Raw genomic sequence first — 24,151 nt, 5'->3', positions numbered from 1 at the left:
ATTGCAAACGTAGTTTATACAAACTGAAAGTCAGTGTCAACAATTCCGAGGAGGATACATTCAGAGCGGGATGTTCTCATCTGATCCGGCCCACACTTCCTGTCTTGAAGGAAGGCTCTCGTCCCCGCTCGGTAATTAAACGGCTTTCTTTCTCAACGTGCTATTTGAGTCCCGATTGTTGTCATCCCGGAGCTTTGGCTAATACCGCGTGAAAATAGAGACTCTCCTCTAACAACCCTGGCTAAATATTGTCCTCTACATTGAATGATCTTAGAATGGTCCAATGACTACTTTCCTCGTAGCCATAGTTTTAGCACTATCTTGTGGCCTCGTCTGGCTTTACAGGGAAAAAAAAAAAAACAGTCATCATTTTTTGAACAAGGCGTTTTTTGAAAACCACACCGTAAAATCCCCAAATAACCGAAATTTGACTGCGTAAAAGATTCAAATTGTCTGCATGGAACAAAGCGACGCTCGTCCTCAGACTGTTTTTACAAGGGAGCAGCCAGCCATCGGCTGCACTTTCCGTCTGTCCGTTAATCATCTTGGCTTTTTTTTTTTCTCTCTGCCCTTTTAAGGGCACAATGAGCTTGTGCCGGTGACGCAGCTGGAATCATCATCAGCGACCTCTTAACCTCTGTTTTCAAGGGTGCGGGGGAACTGGAACTTGTATGACAAAAAGTGGACAAAAATACAAGTGAGTTTTTCAGCCAAAAAAACAGAACTTATCCTTCACACAGACGTCAACTTATTAGTTTAGCGACAACAAATGAAGCAATAACAACAGCTCAATAACACGCAGCGGGGCAACCAGTCGATGCTAACCGAATCACGACCCGCAGCCGCGCCGACCCGCCTGCGCTAATCCCGTCAAGATCGTCGGGAAAGGAATCCATCGGGATGGCGCTGATGCCTTACTTGATAACCTGGCGGCGAGTAGTTAGTAACCCCGTAGAAATGCTTTGTCGATAAAATGTATATACGCAAAAGTATCTGCGTCCGAATACTTTTGCCACCTCTCCCCGCGGCGCTTCCATCCATCAGCCTCAGCTTTACATTTCTCAATCCAATTTCCTCCGTTTCCTCGGCGTACAATCGGGCCTTTTTTGCACCCTGGCAGATGTAAAACCCCTCAGCGAGGTCACGGGGAGGTGAGTCGAGCGGCCAAGGTGTGAGCATAACACAATGGCGCTTTCTCAGCACGAAGGACCGCAAAAAAGAAGCCGAGACGCGTCCGCGGGTAAACACCAGCGAGACACACGGCGTCATTCATCGGCTTGGGAAGCCGCGGCCACCACATCCCAAGCTGTCAGTCGCCACCTTGTTAAGATATGATGTTTACCCACTTAGTGCAAGCACCTTGGGGACCACCACCTTTGGGCCCACCTATTAAAAACATCCCTGACGTCCAAGAGGTTTCCCCTCGCAGGCACGCTAGCCGTTTCCGTTCGTTGATGCGACGTAGCAAAACTCGAGCTGATTCCGCTTCAACGGGCGCACGCGATTTAAATTTCTCCCTTTCTGACAACTCAGCAGTTTTTCACAGGACTTTTTTTCAAGCGTCAGCAGTGTTTATAGCGGACAGTCAGTTTGACACTTTTCAAATATGAAGCATCGAAGCTTTGAGCGAATATCATTCACTCGCCCCACCACCATTTTTTTCCACCTTTTTATTCTTTGAACAGTAGCTTGGGATCCATAATCCAGGTCTCGGCTCGGTGCCAAATGTGTGGTGGATCCCATTCCCCCCGTCTTTTTCCACCACACACACACACGCAGATACAATCGTTGTCGACTCTTCAGACGGCACTGTTTCTTGGAGAGGAGAGGAGGGAGGTGAGCTGCAATCGTGAAATTTCATGGTGGGAAGGAGATTAACATTCCTCTTTCACTGCCCCTCTTCCTCCTCCTTCTCCTGATGGGCACGGACCCTCGCCGAAGTGAGGCCGGCCAAACGCCCGGCCAGCCGGCTCTCCAGGCGCGCATGCTTGACCTGGCTCCGAGGACAAGCAAGCGCTAATTAGCAGCCACGTTTTCGGAGCCGAGCTCCGAAAGGAGGAATGCCCAGTAAAAGATTGTCCTCCCCCCAAATGAGAGCGCAACACCGCTCACGGTTCTCCCTAGCGATGTCAATATGCCATGTTAGCGCCTGTCATAAGCTTGTAAGCTAACCGCATCGTATTGCGAGACACGCTAGCGTTAGCGCCGACCTTTAGCATGTGACCAGACGTGAGAACAAGCATTACGTCTGCTCGATTGGGCTCATTACCCGCGCCTGCGCATGAATCGCATGGACATCCTGTTGAGTCCAGGCAAAGTGTCCACACAACACATAAAAAAGCCACGAGACGGTTCTTAGCGTGAACGTCAAAGATACTTCGCTCCTTTAAGAGCCTTTTACGTCGTCCGAATTTCAACATGTAAATAACTAGCTAGCTAGATAACGCTCGTTCTTGTTAAGAATTGAATGGATCAAAATGAAAGTCTTGGTGACCGAAAGCTAAAGAGTTGAGTCCAAGTCTTCATCTCCGCCATGTTGCCAGGAGGCTGGTAAACGTCAAGACACAAAATACTCTTCCGATAGCCACACCTGGCAACAAAACCAACAACAACAAGACCCACGACCGATCAGAGAGAGACCACATCAATTGGGGAACGACGCACCAAAGATTTATAACTGAAGAAGATCCATTTGCTTGCTAATCCACCAACATTTGGGTCTGCGGTGTTCCTCCCCACTCTGATTTCCTCCACGCCCAATTTACCACGAGACACAACCAGGATCAATGTCCTTTTATTAAGACAACTGTTTGAAATGTAACCAAAAAAATGTCGTCAATTCCCGCTTCCCATCAGGTGGGAGCCGACTATAACCGCCATTAAGAGTCCCTACGCTGGTCCGAAAGATGAACCGCATGCCATTTTGGAGTATTTTTCAAGGACTCTCTGACTTGCTCCTTCTCTTTCGCTCTGTGTGTGTGTCTCATTGCTTTAGCAGAGCTCCAGATGGTTTACTTCACAGCGCCGATGATATAAATCAGTCCAACCCTAACTAGAACGGAAAAACTGACTCAATGCGCTGCTCTTTTTTTTCCCCCCCCTCACTCTAGAAAGCACAAAGAGGGCTCAAGAATAATCGTTTACTTTTCAAGACGCCAAATTTAAGTGGGATTCCTTCCGCTGCAACTTAACAAAATAATTACTCGATTGTTATAGACAGTGGTCAATTACTTTGATACTTATAACAATTCATTAATTGTTGGTTGCTTTCTCCGAAATCACGACAGATAAGGCGACAAGTATTCGCCGAGTTGGCTGAAGATCCGGGGCCACTTTCGAGTCACGCCCACGTCCCCACACCCCTGCTACCTTGTCAAAGCCAAAAGGTAAGCAGAGCTGCGTTAGGTTTTATTAGTTACACTGACAATTGTTCCGATTCTAAGTCTAACTTTCCTTCTGTCAATATTCACACATCTTAACTAGCTCGGGCAGAACGAAAACAGCCGCTATTATTCCATCGTAGCCCGTCCTAATTCAACTACGTTCAAGCGGCGACGATTGTATTTCATCTGGTTGGAAATGAAAAGAGAGAGAAAAGTGCTTAGCTGGAGTTTTCTTGCGGCCCAAACTGCGGATAAGCTCGGCCCGGGGATGCGAGCTCGGAAAGGATGACTCATGCGCTGATTATAATACCCTCATTACGCTTTAAAAAAAAACCAACAACAGTTTTCTTGTGAGCGGACTACAATTCCCAAATGAGCCGAGGACATTCTTGTCCCCGTGAACTGTAACCCGAAACCGAAACGACGGAGCTTTTGTGCTCCCTGCGGCACATCCCGGCCCGATCAGGGGGGACGGGGGGGGCGTAGTTTGACACACAGAGCGCCATTCAGCACTTTCAAACAATCAACCTTAATTACGACGACATCTAATAGGCGGGATATACAGTGCAGGATGCGGTGAAGAATGAAGTGTTTGTGTGCCACTAAAGTGTGGTGATGTGTTGGGGGGGGTAGATCAAAATCTTGTATTTTGTTTTCGTTCACATGTAACTAGCAAGTCACAATAGCGTATAGAATTTAGCTAGCTAGCATTGATTCCGTGCTCAAATGCTGCGAAAACTTTCTTCACACAGGTTGCGTGTTTTGTCTTCATATGTAACTAGCAAGGCACAATAGCATTTATAACTTAGCTAAAACTAGCTAGCATTGGTTTCGTGCTCAAATGTTGCTAGCAAGGCATAATAGCGTATGGAATTTAGCGAAAACTAGCTAGCATTGATTCCGTGCTCAAATGTTGCAAAAACTATCGTTACGCAGATTGCAGGTTTTTTCTTTGTGCTCTTTCTGAAATGCCATAAGATTGTCACCAGATGGCGCCAAATAGTGCAGTAAGTTCCCTGGAATATTGTCATATTCAAGAACTAGCGACCGAAACGACAACACGACTACCCTACGCCAAACTAATTCTTAACGATCAACTAGCCAGGGCAAACGGGGATGCGATGATTTCGAAAGGCTCCCACTTCCAAAAGAAGACACAAACAGTCAACCTGCAGACTTTTTTTATTGATCAATTCCGCATGAATTTTTTTAACGATTAGTTATGTGTCTTAGTCATTTATTACGCCCAACCCTAAACGTGATAATAGATTTGTTTTTCAAAGTTGCCGCTCCTAAAAAGTAATGAGTGAATATTTTTGGTTGGTTCCGGACATGATCAATCCACACGTGTTTTTAACGATCAATGCATAAACTTCAATCGACAACTTTGCTCATTGCCCATCTCTTCAACGGAAACACGTGTTCAATTATTGTAAGTCTCATTAGGAAGTGAACAACAAGGCAACTCGTTAAAATCTACAGAGTCAATCGCTTTTAAACAACTTGAAAAAGTGCCTGGAGGAAGAAAAAAAAAAAAGAGCACACAACACATGTATTTGAATTCTGCAATTAAGAACACGTGTGATGGCGGCCCCAACGAAAAAGCATCTTTTAATGACCTTGAACGTGGACGTGCTATCTAAAATTCAGCTGAGAGGCTGCAGATGTTATTCCATTTGGAATTTTCTCGGAGGAAAAAAAAAAGCGTCCGCAAGAATGGTGTATTTTCTTTTCAGTGGGGGGGCTGGGGGGGGGCTGCAATTCTTTTTTTTTCCACCGAGAATCGGGAAGAAAACATCTGGAAGACATTTTTCCTGGCTTTTCCGAGGCTTTAGCAGACGATCCAGTGGAAGCGTATCAAATCCAGATGTGGCGGCCAACTTTTCTGATGTTGATTTTTTTCTCTCTTTCTTCGAATGAAACAAAATAAGGTATTGATGGATCCTGGATGTATGTTCTTACACCGCCTTGTGTTGCCACCGCCGCCGCCTTTAGGCCAAATCCGTCCTTGTTTTCACAAGGACGTGCTATTCCATGAATGTTATTACAGATTGATCTGGCCAAACAGTGCATAAAATAGAAAAGAATTCAATTGGAACAAACAATGGCAGTGTTAGCATGTTAGCGGCTAACCCCAAAACTCTCAACATGCTAACTATTAGCTCTGCTAGGATGCGTTTACCAATTGGTTTCATGAATGCATCTAGATCTGCTACTACTCTATTAATCTGTACCGTCAATATTGGGCCTAGCGTTAGCGTGTTAGCCGCTACCCCTAAAACTGGAGGCAGGTTTTGTCTTTTCTACCATCATTTGCAAAGTGGAGTAAAAGTGAAGGCGCTAATGACTCTTCGGTGTTTCATTTAGCACTACGAAACTAGCATCAATTTTCTGATCACCTGGTGCTAACGTGCTAATAATCAACGCCAAAGATAAACCAATGGAGCGGTCGCACTATTAGCACAACGCGGCAATGCTCCACCTGTTGGACCACCAAGAGTGGCGAGCTGGATGCTAATAATAAATGCAGCCCAGACCCCCATTGACCCCACATGGCAAGTGGCTTTGTGGGACCCCTCCAGTTTGCGTCCATCTCAGCTGACTGGTCTCTGGCAGTCTGTATTTGGGCCCCCAGGGATTCAAATCTGGAATATCAGACCCTGTGGCAGATGTGCTGTCCACAATTGATGAGGAGGAGGCTGAATAGTTTCTCTCCACATTAAATTCAATGTAATTTTTTTTTTTTCCTCCATATTTTATCGATCTTTGCCGTAAATTTTGGTTTGGCTGTGTGAACCACTATACCACCAAACTATCAATACCCTGCTTTAAGTGATATCAATATATCATTAATGATTCTACGTGCAGGAAAATCATCTATGTGAACCACTACGCTCCCACCATCTTGATATTCGTTAGCTTTGCCACTTATTAGATTCCAGTAAGCTATTCGCATGTCTGTCCTTACAGTTTAGTCATTTGACTTTTTTGGTCGCTCGATGGTGTAAGACTTTAAGTCCAAATCAGATATGTGAGCCACAAAAGCGCCACCGCCCTACTTTAAGTGATGTGTCCATTCTGCGCTCATCCCATCAATAGCAGCTGAGCTCTCGCCAGTCCATTGGGCCACTTGGCAGGAAAATCAGCTATGTCAACCACCACACCTCTTGTCGACTCTTAAACGTCTTCACTATTTAGAAATTACTAGAATTCCTCGACTCCCCACTGTCCCAGCTTTGTTTTGGCCCTGGAAAAGCTTTTTTCCACCATGCAAAAAAGTGGACTCAAAGTGGCATCCAAACATGCTTTGAAATGGAGAGAGCTTTTTTTGAGTGACAGTCAGCCAGCCGAGTGACTTTGCACAACTTTTAAACTGCGTGCGTAAAGTTTCTGCAGCTCAAAAACAACCACAAAAGGATTGATGGTCTTTTTTGGGTTTTTTTTTTTTTGCATCCTACCTGAACTCGCTGGCGATGTGACGAAAAGCAAAATGACAAGCAGGGAGACCAGAGGGTCCCTTAACCTCCGTTTAACTTTCCATCTGATGGGGGTATCCATGGCCGCCTGCCTTGAGTGCACCACGGCGCTTCGCAGCTCAACTCAAGTCGGACCCGCGGCCGCTTGTGATCGCAAAAAAAGAGAAGGAAGAAAGAAAAAAAAGATGGGGAACGGGGGAGGAATTGTGTTGATGGCGGGGAGGGGTGGGGGGCTTTCAAGCAGCCATAAGGGTCCCAAGCTTTTCGTGGGGGGGATCCTCCGGACTGGACACGCCGCCTGTCCCGCTCAGATGCTGCGCTCCTCTGAAGCGCCTGCAGCCGTCACTTTGCGCCCCCCCCCCTTCAAAAAAAAAAAAATCCACACACCCACCACCACGGGCTGTCAATCAGCAGGCGGCTTGCACGTTTTAGGCAAATCAGAGCCTGTTATTGGGCAAAGGGGAGCGTTGGGGAGGGCAGCTGGGAGGGGAAAAGTGCAAGGGAAAGTTTCACGCCTACAATTCCTGCACTTGGAATTCCAGAGGAAAAAAGGAAAAGAGAAGGGGAGGGGTGGCGGGGGCAGGAAAAGTCATTCCTGAAGTAGGAATGGATTCATATAAAAAGACAATGTTACATGCTTACAAACGTAATTCTTCTGTTCCAGTCGTCCATCATCAAACTTTTATGAACTTTATTGGCAAATGTTTCATTCACATTTAAGGGCGAATAAACAATCCCAATAAATTCCCCTTTGTAATATTGTAAATAGAACTTGCATGCCAATCCATCACCATCATAAACAAGGTCGTCACCGTAGCAACCGTGACGCAGGGTGAAATAAGTCTCTTCTGTCAAGTGCTTTTATGGCTTGCACACAAAAGTTTTGTCAAACATGGCCCGGACATGACAACCAATGAGCAGTCAGCCTTGGGGGCAACTAAAGGCGGGTGTCCGGATGCTGTCTGGAAAAACTCAGGCAAAAAAAGTCCTCATCCGAGGTTACGCTGGGCCCTTGAGCGCACGCGACTCCGCTGTTAGCGACCTCCTTCTAATTTGCGGCCTTTCACCCTGCAAGGACCGCCAAAGCCAAAACGTGGTCAAGTGGGCTCCAACCCTCCACTTAGTCGCCCAAAACCTGACCATTTGTTTGACCAAGTCGTGTTGCCTGACAACCGGTGCCGTTTTTCTAGCCCAGCGTCATTTTAAATGATAGCATGGCTTCACTCCCTTACAAGCAGCCGTGTCCAATTTTTTTAATGTAGCATAGCATCGTTGCATACGTGGGGCGAATACGTCAAGAATCAACAGGCTCGCGATTTTAAGGACGATCAAGAATATCACCGAGTCATAACTTGTTTCATCCGCAAACGTTGCCGTTAGCCGGTTAAGCAAAACACTAATGTTAGCTAGCAACGTAGCGAAGGACACCCGAGGAACGAAATAGAGTAGAAGGGAAGATTGATGGGCTGCAATTATCGAATGTCTCCGGGTCAAATAGTTGCCGTCTTTTGACTGTTGCCGTTCTGCATCGTACGTGTCAGATTGTCAACTTCGAACAAGCCGTTGCACATAACTGCCGTCGTCTCGTGCCAATAAATGAAAGTCACACATGACCCTGCGCTGTCGAGAGCGACGCTGGCCGTGTCCTGCTTTTTGCTAAACGTTGTTCCCATACTTGACGTGCTGCGAATTCATCGTTTAGTGTCTGAAAGGATGCATTATTGAAGAAAATCAAACACGTCAGCAAAGGCAACCGGACTGTTGATTATGGAAATGCCCGACAAAATAACGAGCGTCTGAAAATATGCGTCGTTGTCTTGTCTTGCCTCACACGGCACGAAATGAACAAATCTCTCATCGGTGGAGAAAAAGTAGACGTCGTCTCAAACACGTTTCGTCAAGATATGCATTTTTTTTTTTTTTTTGATTGAGCGTGCCAAAGATCAGAAATCAAACGCCTCCAGTGCTAAAAATACATTTATCACTGTTTATAACTCACAGTAATTTTTTTTTTTAAAATGATTTCAAGCCAATTAAAGCAGAGACAAAGAGCGACGAGCCACCGTTTGAAGTGTCGGCCCTAACCGCCAAAAATGACGCCGTCAGACGTAGCCGCGGTTGTCGTATAAAGGCGGCTAACTTTTTACAAGCTATGTGCCTTATTTTCTGCCTTTGACATTTGTTGAAGTTGAGCAGTTGTCGCGTTGAAGTTAAACAGGGTCCGTTTGCGAGCGGGCCTCCTTTCACACGTGCTAATCAAAACACACACAAGCGACGTCGCCCGACTTGACGCGTTGTCGCCAAGTCAGCGGCTGCCACTTATCGACTGGCTGCTGAAGGCCGCTTTGCAAAATTTGAAGCCAGAAGCCATGAGAAAGGAAAAATCTTGTTTTCTTTTGACTCATTGCTCAAAAAAAATGGATTGACGGACGGATTCCCAGAGAAACGTTCCGGCACGTGAGCGATACACAGAAATGGGACGACGTCACGCGTCTGTGAGTCATTCCGCCGTCTGTCCGACTTGGGTTTGAGGCACCGCAGGCTGGCCGACTCAGCGCATGTTGTTCACTCTTTCCAGAGTTTCCTGCGCAGCCCGCAATGTGTCACCCGCAAAAAGTCTGACCAGGAGACGAAATCTAGGGCGACTCTCCTTCCGGATAATGTCTGCGGGCTCGTTTCGGAGCCATTGTTTCGTGCCTGCGGTCGACGTGGAGCATGTATCTGGGAGCGATTAGGCGCTAGCTAACACGTTAGCATGGGATGATAAAAATTAGTATCTCATGCTAACGTGCTACCCAGGGTTCGGTTTTGTTGGAATGCCGTTAGAGCGAATCGTGACTCTCGGGTGTCTCCACGTTGCAATGATGCAGTTTGTTCATTTGGTCTCGTTGTGTCTTCACAGGCGGTCCGTCACGCGTTCTTAGTCTCCTCCCGCTCGGCCCGGCTGCGGCACCTTGAATGTTTCAATGAAGAAGAGCTGCGCGCCACATGGGCTCCACCGCTCCAGACGTTGAGGTCAGCAAGTGCGGGCACGGCCTCAAAGCGGGGTTACGGCTTCAAAGCTGCTTTTCCGACGAGGAGCAGGCCTTCACCTTTGCGACAATTGTCTGGGCTGAGAAAAAGAACTTTATGAGAGAGCGTCACGTTATTCTCAGTGATCTGTTAAACTCTATCTGACCTACATACTCGGTAATGGTTTTACCTTCAGGGAATATATACAAGGTAGCTAACAATCGGCGCTATTGTACAGTGGAAAAGTTTGAGCGAGGCGGCGTGGGAGGTGAACTCGCACTTTCCACAAGCTCAGAGAAAGAAAAAAAAAAAAAAATCATTAATGCGAGCACAGTGGCAGAGCAGAAACGGCATCAAATGGTGAGCTCAGCCGATAAAATTGAAGAATGACATCAGCGATTTTCCTGCACCGTTGCACATTTCACGAATGACGGCCTTTCCAAAACACGACCGACGTTAAGCGTGAGGCGTTTTGAAGATGTTCAGCGCGTAACCAACGGCCGAGACTTGCCCATCAATCACAAAGGAGCCCGCGAGTACTTTCATGCGTTTACGTTTTCGTATTTAGCCGGCGGTCGAAAATAATAGTCAACGTGAATTCATCAAGAAGTGCTTTGAAATCGCCATAAATGTAACATTTTCATTTTTTGTTACATTTTTCTTCATAGTCATACTTGCCAAAACATTCCAATTATTTTTTTTGTCAAAAAAAACAAAACATTACGGCTTTCTCCGATAACATTACAACTTTTCACAAGTTGTCAGTTGTTAAGTTTATGTCTTATGACCAGCAAAGTGGTGCCGTCCGACTCGTCTTTAATTGATCGATTCCACTTTTAGTCAGCGCTCAAATTCAACATCTGCTCCGAACGTGTTGCCGCAATTGAGGAGGAAGGGAAGAGAAAATTGCGTGCGGGATCTCCGGTGAAGGGAATCTGAATGGAAAAGACACCAGAGCCCCGGAGGAGAACATAAATCCGGAGATGACGCTCTAAAAACAGAAGACGTGGACCAAGCCAGGCAGCGACTAGCCTCACTCGCTCGCTTCAAAGAACAAAGCTCGCGAGGGCGGATCCAGACACGCTAGCCCTTTTGCTATCTTGCTTCATTTTACGCTGAGTCAGCATTTGAAATCAACTTCTAGAAAAAAGACGGAATCATCCAGAAGAGCCCTTCACCATGTTTCCCAGCACCATGTGCAATCTCCCGCTGTTCTCAGCTGCCGCGCCAACTTGGGTTGGCGGCGTCTTCGCAGAAACACGTCGGACTCTGGGTTCACTGAGGGCGCTCGGTGTTGGATGCCAGCTTAGGAAGGCCAGATCATAGTTGGGTTCCATTCTAACACGTTCTGCTCCACCAAGTGATTGGTGCTTGTGGGACTTGTCAAGAAGAAAGATAACTGATCCTACCTTAAACCTAGTCCCCAGCCAACTGACCTCTCCGAAAAAGAATGTCTGTGGCATTCCATTTTATTGGTCAAAGACGAGACGACGGAGATGGTTTTAGCAGAGGCAGGACGTCTAGCGGAATGACAGACGGCTCGCCTATTTTCTTTTGGGCCGTGAAAATATCAAGCCGGTATAGCCGTTGTTGGTGATATCGCAATTTGTGGGAGGATTTCCCCTAGTTTACTCATCCCAGATGGCGCGGGAGATTAGCGGATGAACTTGAAAGACTGAACACCGCAATCCTTTTTAACGATGATGATGACAAGTTTGTTTATCGTGACATCTCGACTCTTGTCTTAAGCGTAAAACGAGACCTCAGCCCAACCCGGCCCATATCTGAATCTTTCCGCTGGTACCCGTCCCCAACGTGTCATTGTTTCATAAAAGTTCTTTGAACAGGGGCGGAACAAACCGAGTGGAATTAGGAGGCGCCTATCCCGATCCTCCTTGCAGGCGGCCCCTCCCATCCTGCAGATTTCCTATAGTCATGTCATCGCGGCAACATATGTTCTGTTCACGTGGGGGTCCGCAGGGAGGCTGAGGGCTGCGCGGTGCTGCACCCGGTGCTGCACGCGGTGCCGATCCCTCCATCATCCCCACGTTCTCGTCGACGCTCCTTTTCCCTCGCCTTGTTTGCTTTTTCTCGAAACAAGGCGAGTAAAATGCGTGCGCTTTCTTTTTTTGCGGTTGATTTTTTTTGAACACAAGTTCTCAACAACTGCTGCGCATTTGCTCGGCGCGGTGACTTTCCAGCAAATTCCGTTGGCCAGGCTCCTCTTCCCCCTGCTCCGCCTGCCTCGTGTTCTCACAGCTCAGCTTGCACGTTTTCTCTCCTTTTTTTTCCTTCCCTTTTTCTCCTTTCTCCTCCTTTCTTTCCGCCCCTCGCACCGCCTTGAGCGCAATGCAAACACGTTACAATGCGACTCGGGTTCTCTCAAATTGGGCCGTAAAACCAGGAACAATAAAAGAGAAAGAACGACTGGAAAAGCTCACTGAGACAACCAACTTGTGGTTTGTCTTATCGCTAACGGTTAGCAGCTAGCCTGGCGGAGAAATCCATTTACTTTAGACTACTTGAGTTCAACCCAGTTGTAGGCGCTAATAGTTAGCAGTTGACTTTGGGGGACGCCTTTAAGTCCGTACTCTGGCCTCCGGGACGAGAAACAAACAAGGGGCGGAATGTAAACAGCAGCAATTGATAAAAGTATTTTTCTCATGACATCCACTCTCTTCTTGAAAATCGGTTGGCTAATTGCGGAAAGGTTATTCGTACGTGGATGGTGTCAAGCCTTTAGCTCAGTGCTTCTCAAATAGTGGGGCGCCCCCTTGGGGGGGCGCGTGTGACCCTGGGGAACAGGCTTCTTTTTGGCAGTACTAGAATAAAGTGTAATTGCGCGTTTACTACAGCAGGGGGCAGTGGCGCTCTCATTGTTACTTCTGTCACGTTTGCGACAGTGCAACATTTTACGACTTACAAGACAAGTTAGGATAGTCACGGTGGGGAGGGGGGGCGCGAATAGTTTTCTTCTTGCTAGGGGGGGGGGCGTAACAGAAAATAATTGAGAAGCACTGCTTTAGCTTGAGGAGAAAGGCTAACAATGGCGCTCGTTCATCTGTATTTTCATATTGTCCCATTTAGCAGCTGAACGAGCACTCAGCCAAATCCCACCGCTCAATTCTTCAGCGCCACGTGTTTCTAGTTGGGCATTGTTTGATCTGATTGGTCGCGGACGAAAACACTTTTCGTACTTCCACTTCAGGTCAATCAGAGTGTCAGAGTAGCTGGGTGGTCAATTGGGAGGGGGACGGTGGTCTTGTTCACGAAATGTCGGCTAAAGACATTAGAACCCACTCGCAGGAACGTTTACGCGGTGCTTGATACCGAGGACATCCCGACCATGCACCATGATTAGGAAAATCAGGAGCAGGAAAATGACTGGAAGTGGAGCCTGAGGTTAGCTAATAGTTAGCAGTTGACTTTGAGTCAGCTGATTGGCTGGCTGCTGTGGATGTTTTCCATTCAACGCTTTGAGGGTGAGTCATTCTTGCAAAGCGGGACCACCTCCTCATGAGGAGCCCTCCTCCTCTCCTCTGATTCACACTTTGCCGGATGCCGCTAAATCATCTCCGTAGATCTTGAGTGATCTCTCTTAAGCAGTAACTCGAGCAGTAACTTGCGGGTCAGTGCAATACATTGGCATTTTAAAATAAACTCCTTAAGTGAAAGTGACAACTTTCCTAAATGTCGTTCTCGCTCAGGTTTCTCTCGAAACTTCTTTCCACCAACCCAGCCGTCAGTTGGCCTGACACAAACACACACACACACACACACAGATGCGCCTCCGGCTGGCCGGGTGGGCCCGCTGTTTACTGACACAACAGGAAACGTCAACAATTCAGCTTTGTAACTGCGCCTGTGCATCCTTCTTCTTGGTCTCCTTGCCTTCAGCTGCCCAAGTTGTCCTGAAAATGAATTCCCAGTCTTTCCGGCAACAGTGATGGTTGGATCAGAACCAGGCTCCAGTGCATCCATGACACCGTTGGCAAGCAGATATTTTCCGGCTTCTTCCAGTCCGGTGATAAATCACACGCATGAATACAATCGTTTGTCTCAAAGAATCTCTTTGGGAAGAATGTTTGGAATGTGAAAACCATCGCGAGATCCCAACCTGTCGAGGAAACGCTTGACATTGATTTCTAAAAGCCCGCAGCCCGGTGTTCTTTTTTTTTTTCTCGTATAAATGATGACGATTTGTTTGTGAAAAGGATTTAGCCGCTCCATCTGTTTCCGAAATACTTTTTGGGAAGGATGAGAAGAACATTTGCTCGAGATCTTGACATTGGTGTAGAGCCAGAATTGATTTTTAAAAGCCTTTGCTAATCAAATAACATTTTGTTGTGATTTATGAATTGCTATGCTAAAATAATCGAATGTGTGCTACGTGACACCAAAGTAATCCATGACTTCACGATGTTGGACCCGCTTTGCTGCTGTTCTGTGCGTTTTACACCGTCCAGACATTCACAATGTTTTTCCATTGCGCTCCATCCATGCCTTCATCCTGACTCGTTTAGGTGGCTCCATGATGGTGGGAAAAGGAAGCACCCCCTAGTTCCCGCTCTCCTCTACGCTAACGTCTTCCCCGTCTGGATTGCATATTCTTTCCACTGCGGTCGGCCTCCCGCGTCCAAGCAGAACCAGACCCCCAACCCAACGACGGCCATGACGCGGTGGCTGACCGAATCACACTTTCCAACCACTTCCTTCTTCCCTCCCGTTTGTCTTTCATCAGGTGAGCTACGTAAGAGTTAAACGTAAACACATGTGGCGGCCGCCGCTACCAGTAACGTGAGTCTTTCCATCCCAGACGCCGCGTTCGGGTCGGCTCTGCCAGGCAAAACACGCTGCTGATGATGATGATGATGAAGGGGAGGACGAGATGGAACAGCCGCGTGACTCAACCTTTTGGACGCTCGTGGACACCGTGCAAAGTAGCCGAGTTTGGACAATTTACAGAGCATGGAGATTGTGAGAAGATGGTCAGTGAATATCTCCAACCCCCTGCCAAAACTCAATCAAGCTAGCCAATCCCTAAATCCGAGGCAAAGCTAAAACCTTCACTTTGATGACACACTTTTTCCCCGGCTGGGACTCCAACGTCGTCACCCAGCCCCCGTTATCGCTGATACGGACGGACCCAGACGCTGACGCATCCCGCAGCTGCGTTGTGGGGGGAAAAAGCGTGTTCACGGGCACAGAACAGGAACAAGCGCTCTGGAGTCTGACGGGATGCATTTGGACGTGTTGCGGTGGCACATGCACAGCCTTCTTTAATGGTTAGCAGCTGATGGAGGCATAAAAAGGGCCTTCTTCGAGACAGGCTCGGAGAGACCGAGAGAGAGCGAGAGAGAAAGAGCTCCAACACGTTGCAGTTGCGAAACACTCGATTTCAAGGTGTTGTATATCAGCTCAAGTGCCATGAGCTCATCCTCATGAAAATGGGGATCATGATTTGAGGCGCGGGGTGGGGGGTCTCCAGCAACAAGCTTTCCAATGACAAGCTGAGTCAGCATCTAATGGCATAGTGTTAGAGCTCATTTCTTGACTTCCCCTGAACCAAGACAAAGCCTCCAAATCTTCTACCTCTCTCTGATCCTGTTGCGCTTCCAACAAAAATATGTTCATTTGGACTCATTTCCATAAGCCAACCCAAAGCCAACGTTGCACAGTATGTTTTGAGATTTATGATAATTATTGCATCGTAAATCTCGCATGATGTTCTCCTAGCTCATCGCCTGACGGCAGCTCCAAGCCAGAATCCGTCCACATTGGAGAAGAAGTCAACTTTTTTTTTTCTGCTGTTGGGAGGAAAGCCCTCCTGGTGGGGGTCTTCTCAGACTCAAGTGTTTGAGGGTGGGTAAGTGATTCATGAAGAAGGGGCTCATACATAGGAAGAGTGTAGATTGGACGAGGAAGACGACAATGAGTCAGCAGGATGACGACAGAGGTCCGTGCAGGTCCGCGGGGCCCGCAGGAGAGCCCGGCACAGCTCATCACGCCAAGAACATCCCCGGCACACGTGTCCGACGCAGCTTTGGCCCTTTTTTATTTATATGTCAAAATTTTTTGTTTGCGGGTGAGAATGGAAACCAGACGGTGAAAAGAAAGTGAGAGATCGCCCGGAATGTTTGTTTGTTTCAACATAGAAGACAAACATCTGGCAAACACATTCCGTCATCCAGCCCCCTCTTCGCCAAGCCTCCCCTCTGTTACCTCCTCGCCCCCCTCCTCTGGAAATTGAAGCTCTTTAACTTTTTTTCTCTCTCTTTAATTCCGTTGAGTGTACTCGCATGGGAAGGACGTTGAACACAAAGTCTCATTGTTCCAATCTTTTTTTTACTCAAAAAATAAATGACGGGATTTCACATGCTTCAGGGAAGAAAGTATTGCATCCTAGTGGTGAGGTGGAGAAACAAGTAACCTGTTTCTTTCTTGTGTATTCAATGATGACTGAGGCGTTATGTAAATGAGCCACGTATCATTCAGAATAAGATGAAGTCAAAGTTTTCACGTTTATAAAATGTGTATCAAACTGGTAAAAGCAACCATTGCCAAGGATAGTGAAAATGAAGATGAATGCAGAGTAATACTGACATCTAGTGGCAGCTCAATGCTCTGCCACTAGGTGTCACTAAGCGTGCCTACGGTAAGCGAGAAAGCTCAATCCCAATAGAACCAGCGCGTTCTTGCCAAGTTTCTTTATTTTGACATTGATATTGAGTTTAAAACTTTAACATTTTGTCCCACATTATAAATGAGATCTTAAAATTGTTTGCAACACTCTCAAAACAGTAGTCACCGGTAGAGGTAGCTTGCTGCACAGTGACCCGGCGTGCCTACGGTAACCGAGAAAGCTCAAAGTTAGTTTGTTGCCTTTCGAGCTCTAAGATCGCTCCTCGCGATGGAGCATATACCATCTAGCCCGACACGCTCCCACGCGAAGGACGCTGACGACACACTGGACACTTCGAGTGACGACGACTGCTTGGACGACGCGTTCGGCGGTCTGGCAGCGCTGCCGGTCGAGGTTAGCGAGCGAAGACCGACGTGTTTACGGTGCCGGTGAGCAGATTTATGACAATGACTGAAGCTAAGCTAATGCTAAGTTTCCCAAGCCAAGTAGAGCAAAGACGCCAGTAGAACTCAATTCTTTTTAAAATGCGCAAGTAAAACGTTCAAGCCTGTGTTTGTTTTAGTAGTGAAACTAAAGAGAAGAAATGGCTGCTGGATTAAATGACGTTTCCTCCTCCCATTATGTAGTCGCCCTCAGAAGGTGTGTCTGTGTCCCTTTCTACCCGCACAACCTCTGGACGTGTCCACATGTCTCTACATCGTACAGCACCCGGCAGAGGTGAGGCTTTCTACTCCAATAGTGTCATAATATTAATTGCTGTGTAATCGTTTCTGTGCCTCGGTATGTGCTGCTGTTTTGGTTAGCAACATCTCATGGTTCTTGGCATGAAACGTGATGTATTGTGTTCCACGTGTTTTGCTTTCAGGAGAGCAGAGTTCTCCGCACAGTTCCTCTTCTCGCTGCATGTTTACCGCCAGAAAAGTGCAACGTTATTATCGGGAGGCGCTTTAACGAGGCAAAGTAAGCAGCACCCACTTGTACCTCTTTTACACAGAGATCCTGCAAAATGGAGGGATTCGAGCCAGAACACTAGATCCATCATTTATTCCTGGATTCAGTATATTAAAATTAATTTCATTTATTAATGTGGCACTTCTGGGAAAAGGGACAGAGGTGACAGGAAGATTATTGCTTCTTCAATGCATCGCAGATTTTCAGAGTTTTTTTTTTTGTCCTCCCTTTTCTTTCTGTCTCTCAGGAACCCTGAGCTGGCCGAAGTGTGTCAGGACAGCCGGACTCTGATCCTGTACCCCGGCCCCAACTCCCAGAACCTGGAGGAGTTGATACAGTGTCCAGAAGAGGGCGACAAAACGCATAACATCATCCTTATAGATGGCACCTGGAGCCAGGCCAAGAACATTTTTCTCAAAAACAGCATGCTGCACCTCCCCAAGCAGGTGAGTGGAGGGAATACATAATAATTAGGCAGAATTTGCAGCAAAATAGTCATTGAATAAATAATAAATTCCTAGGAGTGTTCTATTATATTGTCTGCATGTGTTGCTCTCTGGTTTGTGTCCATCAGGTGCAGCTTAACAGAAGTCTTTCGAGCCAATATGTGATCCGCACACAGCCCACCAACATCTGTCTGTCCACGCTGGAGTGCGCCGCCGTCGCTCTGTCCATCCTGGAGTGCAATGACATTTTTCAAGAGGTATGCTGCAGCGCAAGATTAATGGGATCGCAATTCGTTCCAATGGAGAAAATTGATTTGTCACCATCAATTGAATGAAACCAAACGATGCAGTTTGGATTCAAACGAGCCTGCGTTCTTCTCGTGTTGTACGGCAGGTGCTGCTGAGGCCACTGAAGGCCCTGTGCTCCTTCCAGCTGGAGCACGGCGCTCAGGTACATCACAGCAAGGAGCACTTGCTGAAAAACGGCATGTACGACAAAACCAAGCCCAAGAACAAGCGCAAGATCAAGAGGCTGGAGAAGCTCGTGACCGACCGCAACTGCCTACTGAGATGATCGCGTACGAACCAGCGTTGTCGGCCTAACGGACAATCTTCAATGGAAGGGACACTTTTTTTTCTTTGCTAGGATATTTTTATTTGGTGTGGATTTATTTAAAGTGAATAAATCATGTTAGAATAGCACTTCCAAACATGTGTTATCTTACTGGCATTTGTTATTCTTCATTGTCCTTCATCTAATGTATTGTCTTCACCCACCGTTTTGATCAATGCTGACAGGGAGGTACACTACAAGCAATGTGATCGATACCTATTGATCCATACACAGTATGTTGTCCAAAAAAATTTAGTGTGTATAAGAAAATGTATACATGCGTGTACATTTCATGACAATTTTGCACTTTTAGGTTGTAAAGATGATTTCTTTTCTTGTATTGGTGAAGAGAAGGTCGCCCCTGCCAACATGACCGCCACGTAGGCACGGCGTTTACGTCAGACTGATAGGAAGCACTCCATATATGTGGGTAAGAACCTCAGAAATAAACATTTTATTTATTTATTTGTCTGGCTAAATTTAATGTGTGGCAGTGTGATTTTATATATCGTCAATGGACTTTATTTTAGTTTATTCTATTTTGGATTTAAGTGTGTCGGAGTGTTGCGCATGCGCATTGCTCGTCAACCGAGGGCCCCGCGTTCCGCCATCTTTGTCGGCTACCCCATTGTTCGCTCCGGAGCTTGTCCCCCCCTCCGCCCCCAGTCTCGGCGGCATTATCGTCTTCGTACTGCGCCACAAAAACACAAGCGGACACGGTGTCACCGGCAGCCTCCCGCGACGGCCGTGGACTTGCCCTCCGCCACGCGTTTGCGACTTGGTCTTGGCCAGCAAGTTTGAGACAGGATGGACGATGACCAGCCCAAAACCCTGTGAGTGTTCTCCGGCTGTCTGGTTAGCTTAGCTCAGCTTGTGTTGCTCACGTAACGCGGAGCTAACGCGCTAACGTGACCAAGACTAAAAATGCATTCTGACGCGTATTAAAATGACATAAGCATATGTAACGTCGTTTGTTGAAGGGGTTGCCCGAAAATATGGAGAGAATTTTCACGGTATTACCGCCGCATTAAGAACAATGTTGCGTGCTTACGAGCTCAATTCAATAAGCGTCCAATTAAAAATGGAGCATTTTAGGCCTTGAAATTCCGTTTAATGGCCACATCTCTGCATTGTTTGCTCCTTCGTGCATACGCGGTTTAATTCATTTACATACCAGACGTCAAAGTGACGTTAACGAGGAAAACCGCTTGTCTGCTCTGTATTTCCTGTTTTAAGATTAGCTCGGTGCTATTTTAAAATCTTCCAACTCGAGGTAATCTCAGGTCAAATTAGATGCACAGAGTATATTAAAACCTCGCAACTCGCGGTGTTTAAGTAATCCAATGACTAAGAAATCAAATTGGGCTAGTAATTTTAGTCCTTTTTATGACATCGGAACAGACTAGTGCAGCAAACCTGTTTATCACGTATTAAATTTATTTTGCAAATGCTTGTTTGACTTCAACCTGGCTTCATTGTCTTATTTGCAAGCCACAAATTAGGCTGAGCGGGTTTGGCGCATGCAATTTGACAGAAACTTAACCTGAACCTCAAGTTAAGTTGTGGATATTTATAATAATCATCATCATCAGTCATTTCAGGTGATTAGAAATAGGACAGTTGGGGTGCAGACACAATGTACACTCAAACACCAAAATGTGCTACACGCTAAACCATTTTCAGCACGGCCCACTTGTTAGCGACCCATTAGTTTAAAAAAAAAAAAAAGGCATCTCACGTTGCTGTCTTTTTTTGCAGGTACGTGGGCAACCTGTCGCGGGATGTGACGGAAGCCCTCATCCTGGAGTTATTTGGCCAGATCGGACCCTGCAAGAGCTGTAAAATGATCGTAGATGTGAGTTCAGTGAGTCAACTTACCTTGTTGTGTTAACTGTTGATTCAGATTGGGGGTGGGCGTATTTCCTCATGTAGTGACTGTACTGTAATTGACACGGCAGTCCAATTTATCGCAAGGCTGCGTTGTCCACTTGAATAAACACCGCAGCGTGAATGGACTCCTGTGTTTCCCCCCACCCCCCCCCCCACCCCCCGCTATGGAACAAAACAGTACATGGCAACTTTCACGATTGACACTCTATAAATGGCATTCAAATGGAATAGCTGAGCACTTTGTTGAACATGTTGATTTGCACATCTCTTCACGTATTTACACTTTTTTTTTTCCCTGCTCCACTCCAGACGGCGGGTCACGATCCGTACTGCTTTGTGGAATTCTATGAGCATAGACACGCCATGGCCACCATTGCGGCCATGAACGGTCGGAAAATTCTGGGTAAGGTAAGCGATCCTGTCTCCTTTGGCGCGGACCGGGCTGGGTGGGCCACTCTTGGTGTGTTAAAGGCAAAGAAAAATATTTTCAACTTTGAAAGCCGGGAGTGTTTGATTGTGTTGGGTGATGCTCTTCTGCCTCGTATGGCTGTGTGTGTGCGTGTGTGTGTGTGTGTGTGTGTGTGTTTTTCTTTTTTTTGATTGATTTGCTGTACTACCTGCTTTCCACTAGACGCCACACTTGTAGCGAGACAAACATTCAGTTGAAAATATTCTATTCCTCAACAGGTATTGAAGGAGCGTTTGAGGAGTATAACAAGTTCGTAAAATTCACTTGTTTGTAAGTCCCTTGTTATTTGGACCTTACTTCCTTCAGTTTTTGCTCCAAATTTTTTTGCCTGACTTTTTTCCTGATTTCTGAGGGTGTGACATCTTGAATAGGCCATTCTTAAATTCTTACTGTGTGTTTAGTTTTCTGAAAAGGTTTGTACCATGATATAAATCAGCAGTGGTGTGTAATGATGCACAAGAGAAAGCCACCGCAATTCAAAACAACAACCTCAAAATCAGCAAATAGAAGTAAAAGTGGTGTGAGACCACAAGTGGTCTAATCAGAACATGAGCGGCCTCCTCCGCCTTGAGAATGTCTCACACTTGTCTCCTCGCCATGTTGTGTCTCTGCACAGGAAGTCAAGGTCAACTGGGCCACCACGCCGACCAGCCAAAAGAAGGACACAAGCAGTATGTGCAAATCGATACCGTAAATTAGATACCAACGTTGTCTTGAGGGATGGGCCTAAAAATGAGAAAACCAAATCGATACATCGTAAAGACACTTGGGAATGTACAAATCTTGAAAACGTCTTTTAGGTCACTTCCACGTCTTTGTCGGAGACCTCAGTCCTGAGATCACCACGGATGACATCAAGGCCGCTTTCGGGCCCTTTGGGAAAATATCGTAAGTGGACTACTGTTGCTCATTTTCACCTCTTTTAGTGCTTTGCCATGTTGCTCCTGCTAGCCTAATGCTAACGTAAGCAGTGACATGCTGCTTATTACAAGAAACGCTTACATTTGGATTTCCGCCACTGCGTGCAGTGACTGTCGGGTGGTGAAGGACATGGCCACCGGCAAGTCCAAAGGCTACGGCTTTGTGTCCTTCTTCAACAAATGGGTGAGCGCTCCGCTCCCTCCCCTCCCATCGCCGCGGACGATTCGCGGAGCCACCAGCTTGACGTACTTTGTCGTTGCCACATTCAGGATGCCGAGAACGCCATCCAGCAGATGGGAGGCCAGTGGCTTGGAGGGAGGCAGATTAGAACCAACTGGGCCACACGAAAGCCCACGCCCAAAACAACCAATGAAAGTAAGATCAAATGGACGCTTGATTGAAAAAAATTGGCCAAGTTAGGTGACGTTTGAACATTGTAAATTGTCATAAAAATCATCGGTGCCGCGTTGTCTGACAGCGAGCACCACCAAGCAGCTGTCCTTCGACGAGGTGGTCAATCAGTCCAGTCCCAGTAACTGCACAGTCTACTGCGGTGGAGTCACGGCAGGTCTCACCGGTGAGGATGTCATTTTTTGTCCAAAATTGATTTTTGTAGTGCGTGTGGGGACAGCAACTTTTGCAACCCATCATCACCGTTCAAAGAAACTATTTTACAAACACATGCACGAATGCTTGTCTCTTCACAGAGCAAATCATGAGGCAGACCTTCTCGCCTTTTGGTCAAATCATGGAAATCCGCGTTTTCCCCGACAAGGGCTACTCGTTTGTGAGGTCAGTTTTTTTTTTTAATACAAAATTGTGTAACATTAGCTCAAAAGTGCGACTCGCCCGCCTAGGTTCAACTCTCACGAGGCGGCCGCCCACGCCATCGTCTCGGTCAACGGCACGTCGGTGGAGGGCTTTGTGGTCAAGTGCTACTGGGGCAAGGAGACCACCGACATGGTGGGCCCCATCCAGCAGGTCCAGTTGCCTCAGAGCACGGTGAGCTTTGCGGCGCAGCCCTACAACCAGTGGGGGCAGTGGTACGGCAACACGCAGCAGATGGGCCAGTACGTGCACAACGGCTGGCAGGTGCCCAGCTACGGCGTCTACGGCCAGAGCTGGGATCAGCAGTGCTACAAGTGAGTAGACCGACGCAGCACATTAACGTTTCACCATATTTTTTCAGCTAAATATTATCATTGAGAAGATCTTAAAATGACTTCCTGAATTTTGACTTGGGTCCATGCCGCCTGTGTTCAGTCCTCTTCCTTCCGCCGCCGGGTGGACCGGCGTGGGCGCCGTCAGCAACGGCGGCATGGTGGAGCCCGGCCAGGGTGTCAACGGCACCATGCTCGCCAACCAAGCCGGCATGGCCGGCACGACCGGCTTCCACACCCACTGATCTCGCCCGCTGGACGCGCCTCTGGTTAGGGACATCCATTTTGCTTTTTTTTTTTTTTTTTTTGGCACCTCGCATCCTTTACGCCATCACCAACCAACATGTACATGACAAGTTGAGCACAGCTATGGTTTAGATTAGGGAAAGGCGACGTTGCTTAAAGTCTTTGCCGTCGCCATGTTTTGTTTGCAGAGCCAAAGAGATCTGAATCCCCCCCCCAACCCCCCACCCCACATCCATGCTGTCTCTCTCGCCGCCCCGTTAGTCCTGGCCAGTTCTCAGGGTGCAGAAGTCATTCTGTGAAATGTAGGAAATCACTGAGGAAGAAGCAAAGAGTACGAACTTAGCAGCCTGAACGATTTGGTGTGCATGAACTGCTACTTTGACACACAAGTCAGGCACCCCCACCCACCCCACCCGCTCCCACTTCCCGCTCAATACGAAAGGACTACATCGTGTTTTTAATTTTGTAATTTTTCGTCTTTCTCAGCTTGTGAGCTTTTTGCCTTTTTTTATTTTTTCCCCCCATTTCGGGGGGAATTGACTGCAGCGACACCATGGTTTTGATTAGAAAGCACCGAGTGGCTGTCGACTTTTTTTTTTTTTATTGTTTGAATTGGATTTCCAACAATGTCTTGCAGGGAACACAACTGCCACGCTCGTCTCTACTTACCAGGCAGACAAATATTGCACAACTACTTTTAAAAAAAATTCACTCAATTTCAAGTGTTTTCGTTTTGTTTTGCATTCCACCTTCTTTTGTAATATCATTTTTGAAGTCTTATTGTAAATAACTGAGCGCTCTGTTCAATTGTATCTGTATAAAGAATGACGTTCATTCAGAACACTTGTATGTGTGAATATGTGAGTGAATGTAAGTTTGTGTGTAGACTGGTGAAAACGTACAATCCCTTAAAAAGCCCCTAGATTTAGGGCTTAGTGAGA

At 46.9% G+C, this 24,151-nt stretch overlaps 3 protein-coding genes and 1 long non-coding RNA gene across 7 annotated transcripts in view; 2 read left to right on the top strand and 2 right to left on the bottom strand.

Annotated features, from left to right (window-relative positions):
• The window catches only part of col5a1 (procollagen, type V, alpha 1), a 37,321-nt gene extending 30,125 nt beyond the window's left edge, over positions 1-7,196 (bottom strand). For both annotated transcript variants that reach the window (XM_061292914.1, XM_061292915.1), the window contains exon 1: positions 6,842-7,196. In XM_061292914.1, the coding sequence (XP_061148898.1) occupies positions 6,842-6,941 (100 nt within the window). In that variant the 5' untranslated portion in view covers positions 6,942-7,196. The remainder of the gene's footprint in view (positions 1-6,841) is intronic.
• A 1,555-nt stretch (positions 7,197-8,751) lies between these two features.
• On the bottom strand, positions 8,752-11,749 carry LOC133163347 (uncharacterized). 2 transcript variants are annotated; one of them, XR_009716371.1, is made up of 2 exons: positions 11,050-11,749; positions 8,752-9,971 (listed from the first exon to the last, which is right to left on the bottom strand). It is a non-coding gene; the product is annotated as an uncharacterized LOC133163347 (long non-coding RNA). The 2 variants fall into 2 exon arrangements; XR_009716370.1 differs by having other exon boundaries at positions 11,281-11,749.
• A 4,991-nt stretch (positions 11,750-16,740) lies between these two features.
• Positions 16,741-18,989, top strand: dtwd2 (DTW domain containing 2). Its single transcript, XM_061293083.1, has 6 exons — positions 16,741-16,942; positions 17,141-17,231; positions 17,380-17,474; positions 17,713-17,911; positions 18,040-18,168; positions 18,306-18,989. The coding sequence occupies exons 1-6, from the start codon at positions 16,782-16,784 to the stop codon at positions 18,483-18,485; spliced, it is 855 nt and encodes a 284-aa protein (XP_061149067.1). The 5' UTR covers positions 16,741-16,781; the 3' UTR covers positions 18,486-18,989.
• A 131-nt stretch (positions 18,990-19,120) lies between these two features.
• Positions 19,121-24,051, top strand: LOC133163284 (cytotoxic granule associated RNA binding protein TIA1-like). Of its 2 annotated transcripts, none has more exons than XM_061293047.1 (11): positions 19,121-19,357; positions 20,283-20,388; positions 20,724-20,822; positions 21,500-21,554; positions 21,684-21,771; positions 21,912-21,987; positions 22,074-22,179; positions 22,283-22,381; positions 22,512-22,596; positions 22,662-22,946; positions 23,068-24,051. In XM_061293047.1, exons 1-11 carry the CDS (start codon positions 19,332-19,334, stop codon positions 23,207-23,209), a joined length of 1,167 nt encoding a protein of 388 aa, XP_061149031.1. In that variant the 5' UTR covers positions 19,121-19,331; the 3' UTR covers positions 23,210-24,051. The 2 variants fall into 2 exon arrangements, with proteins under 2 accessions (XP_061149031.1, XP_061149032.1); XM_061293048.1 differs by having other exon boundaries at positions 19,122-19,357; positions 20,283-20,379.
• Positions 24,052-24,151: the final 100 nt, after the last annotated feature.

This window comes from Syngnathus typhle, linkage group LG12 (genome assembly GCF_033458585.1).
Source record: "Syngnathus typhle isolate RoL2023-S1 ecotype Sweden linkage group LG12, RoL_Styp_1.0, whole genome shotgun sequence".
In the NCBI taxonomy this organism is placed as follows: domain Eukaryota; kingdom Metazoa; phylum Chordata; class Actinopteri; order Syngnathiformes; family Syngnathidae; genus Syngnathus; species Syngnathus typhle.
The sequence above is the reverse complement of the archived record's forward strand: the minus strand, read 5'-3'. Positions and strand labels throughout refer to the sequence as shown.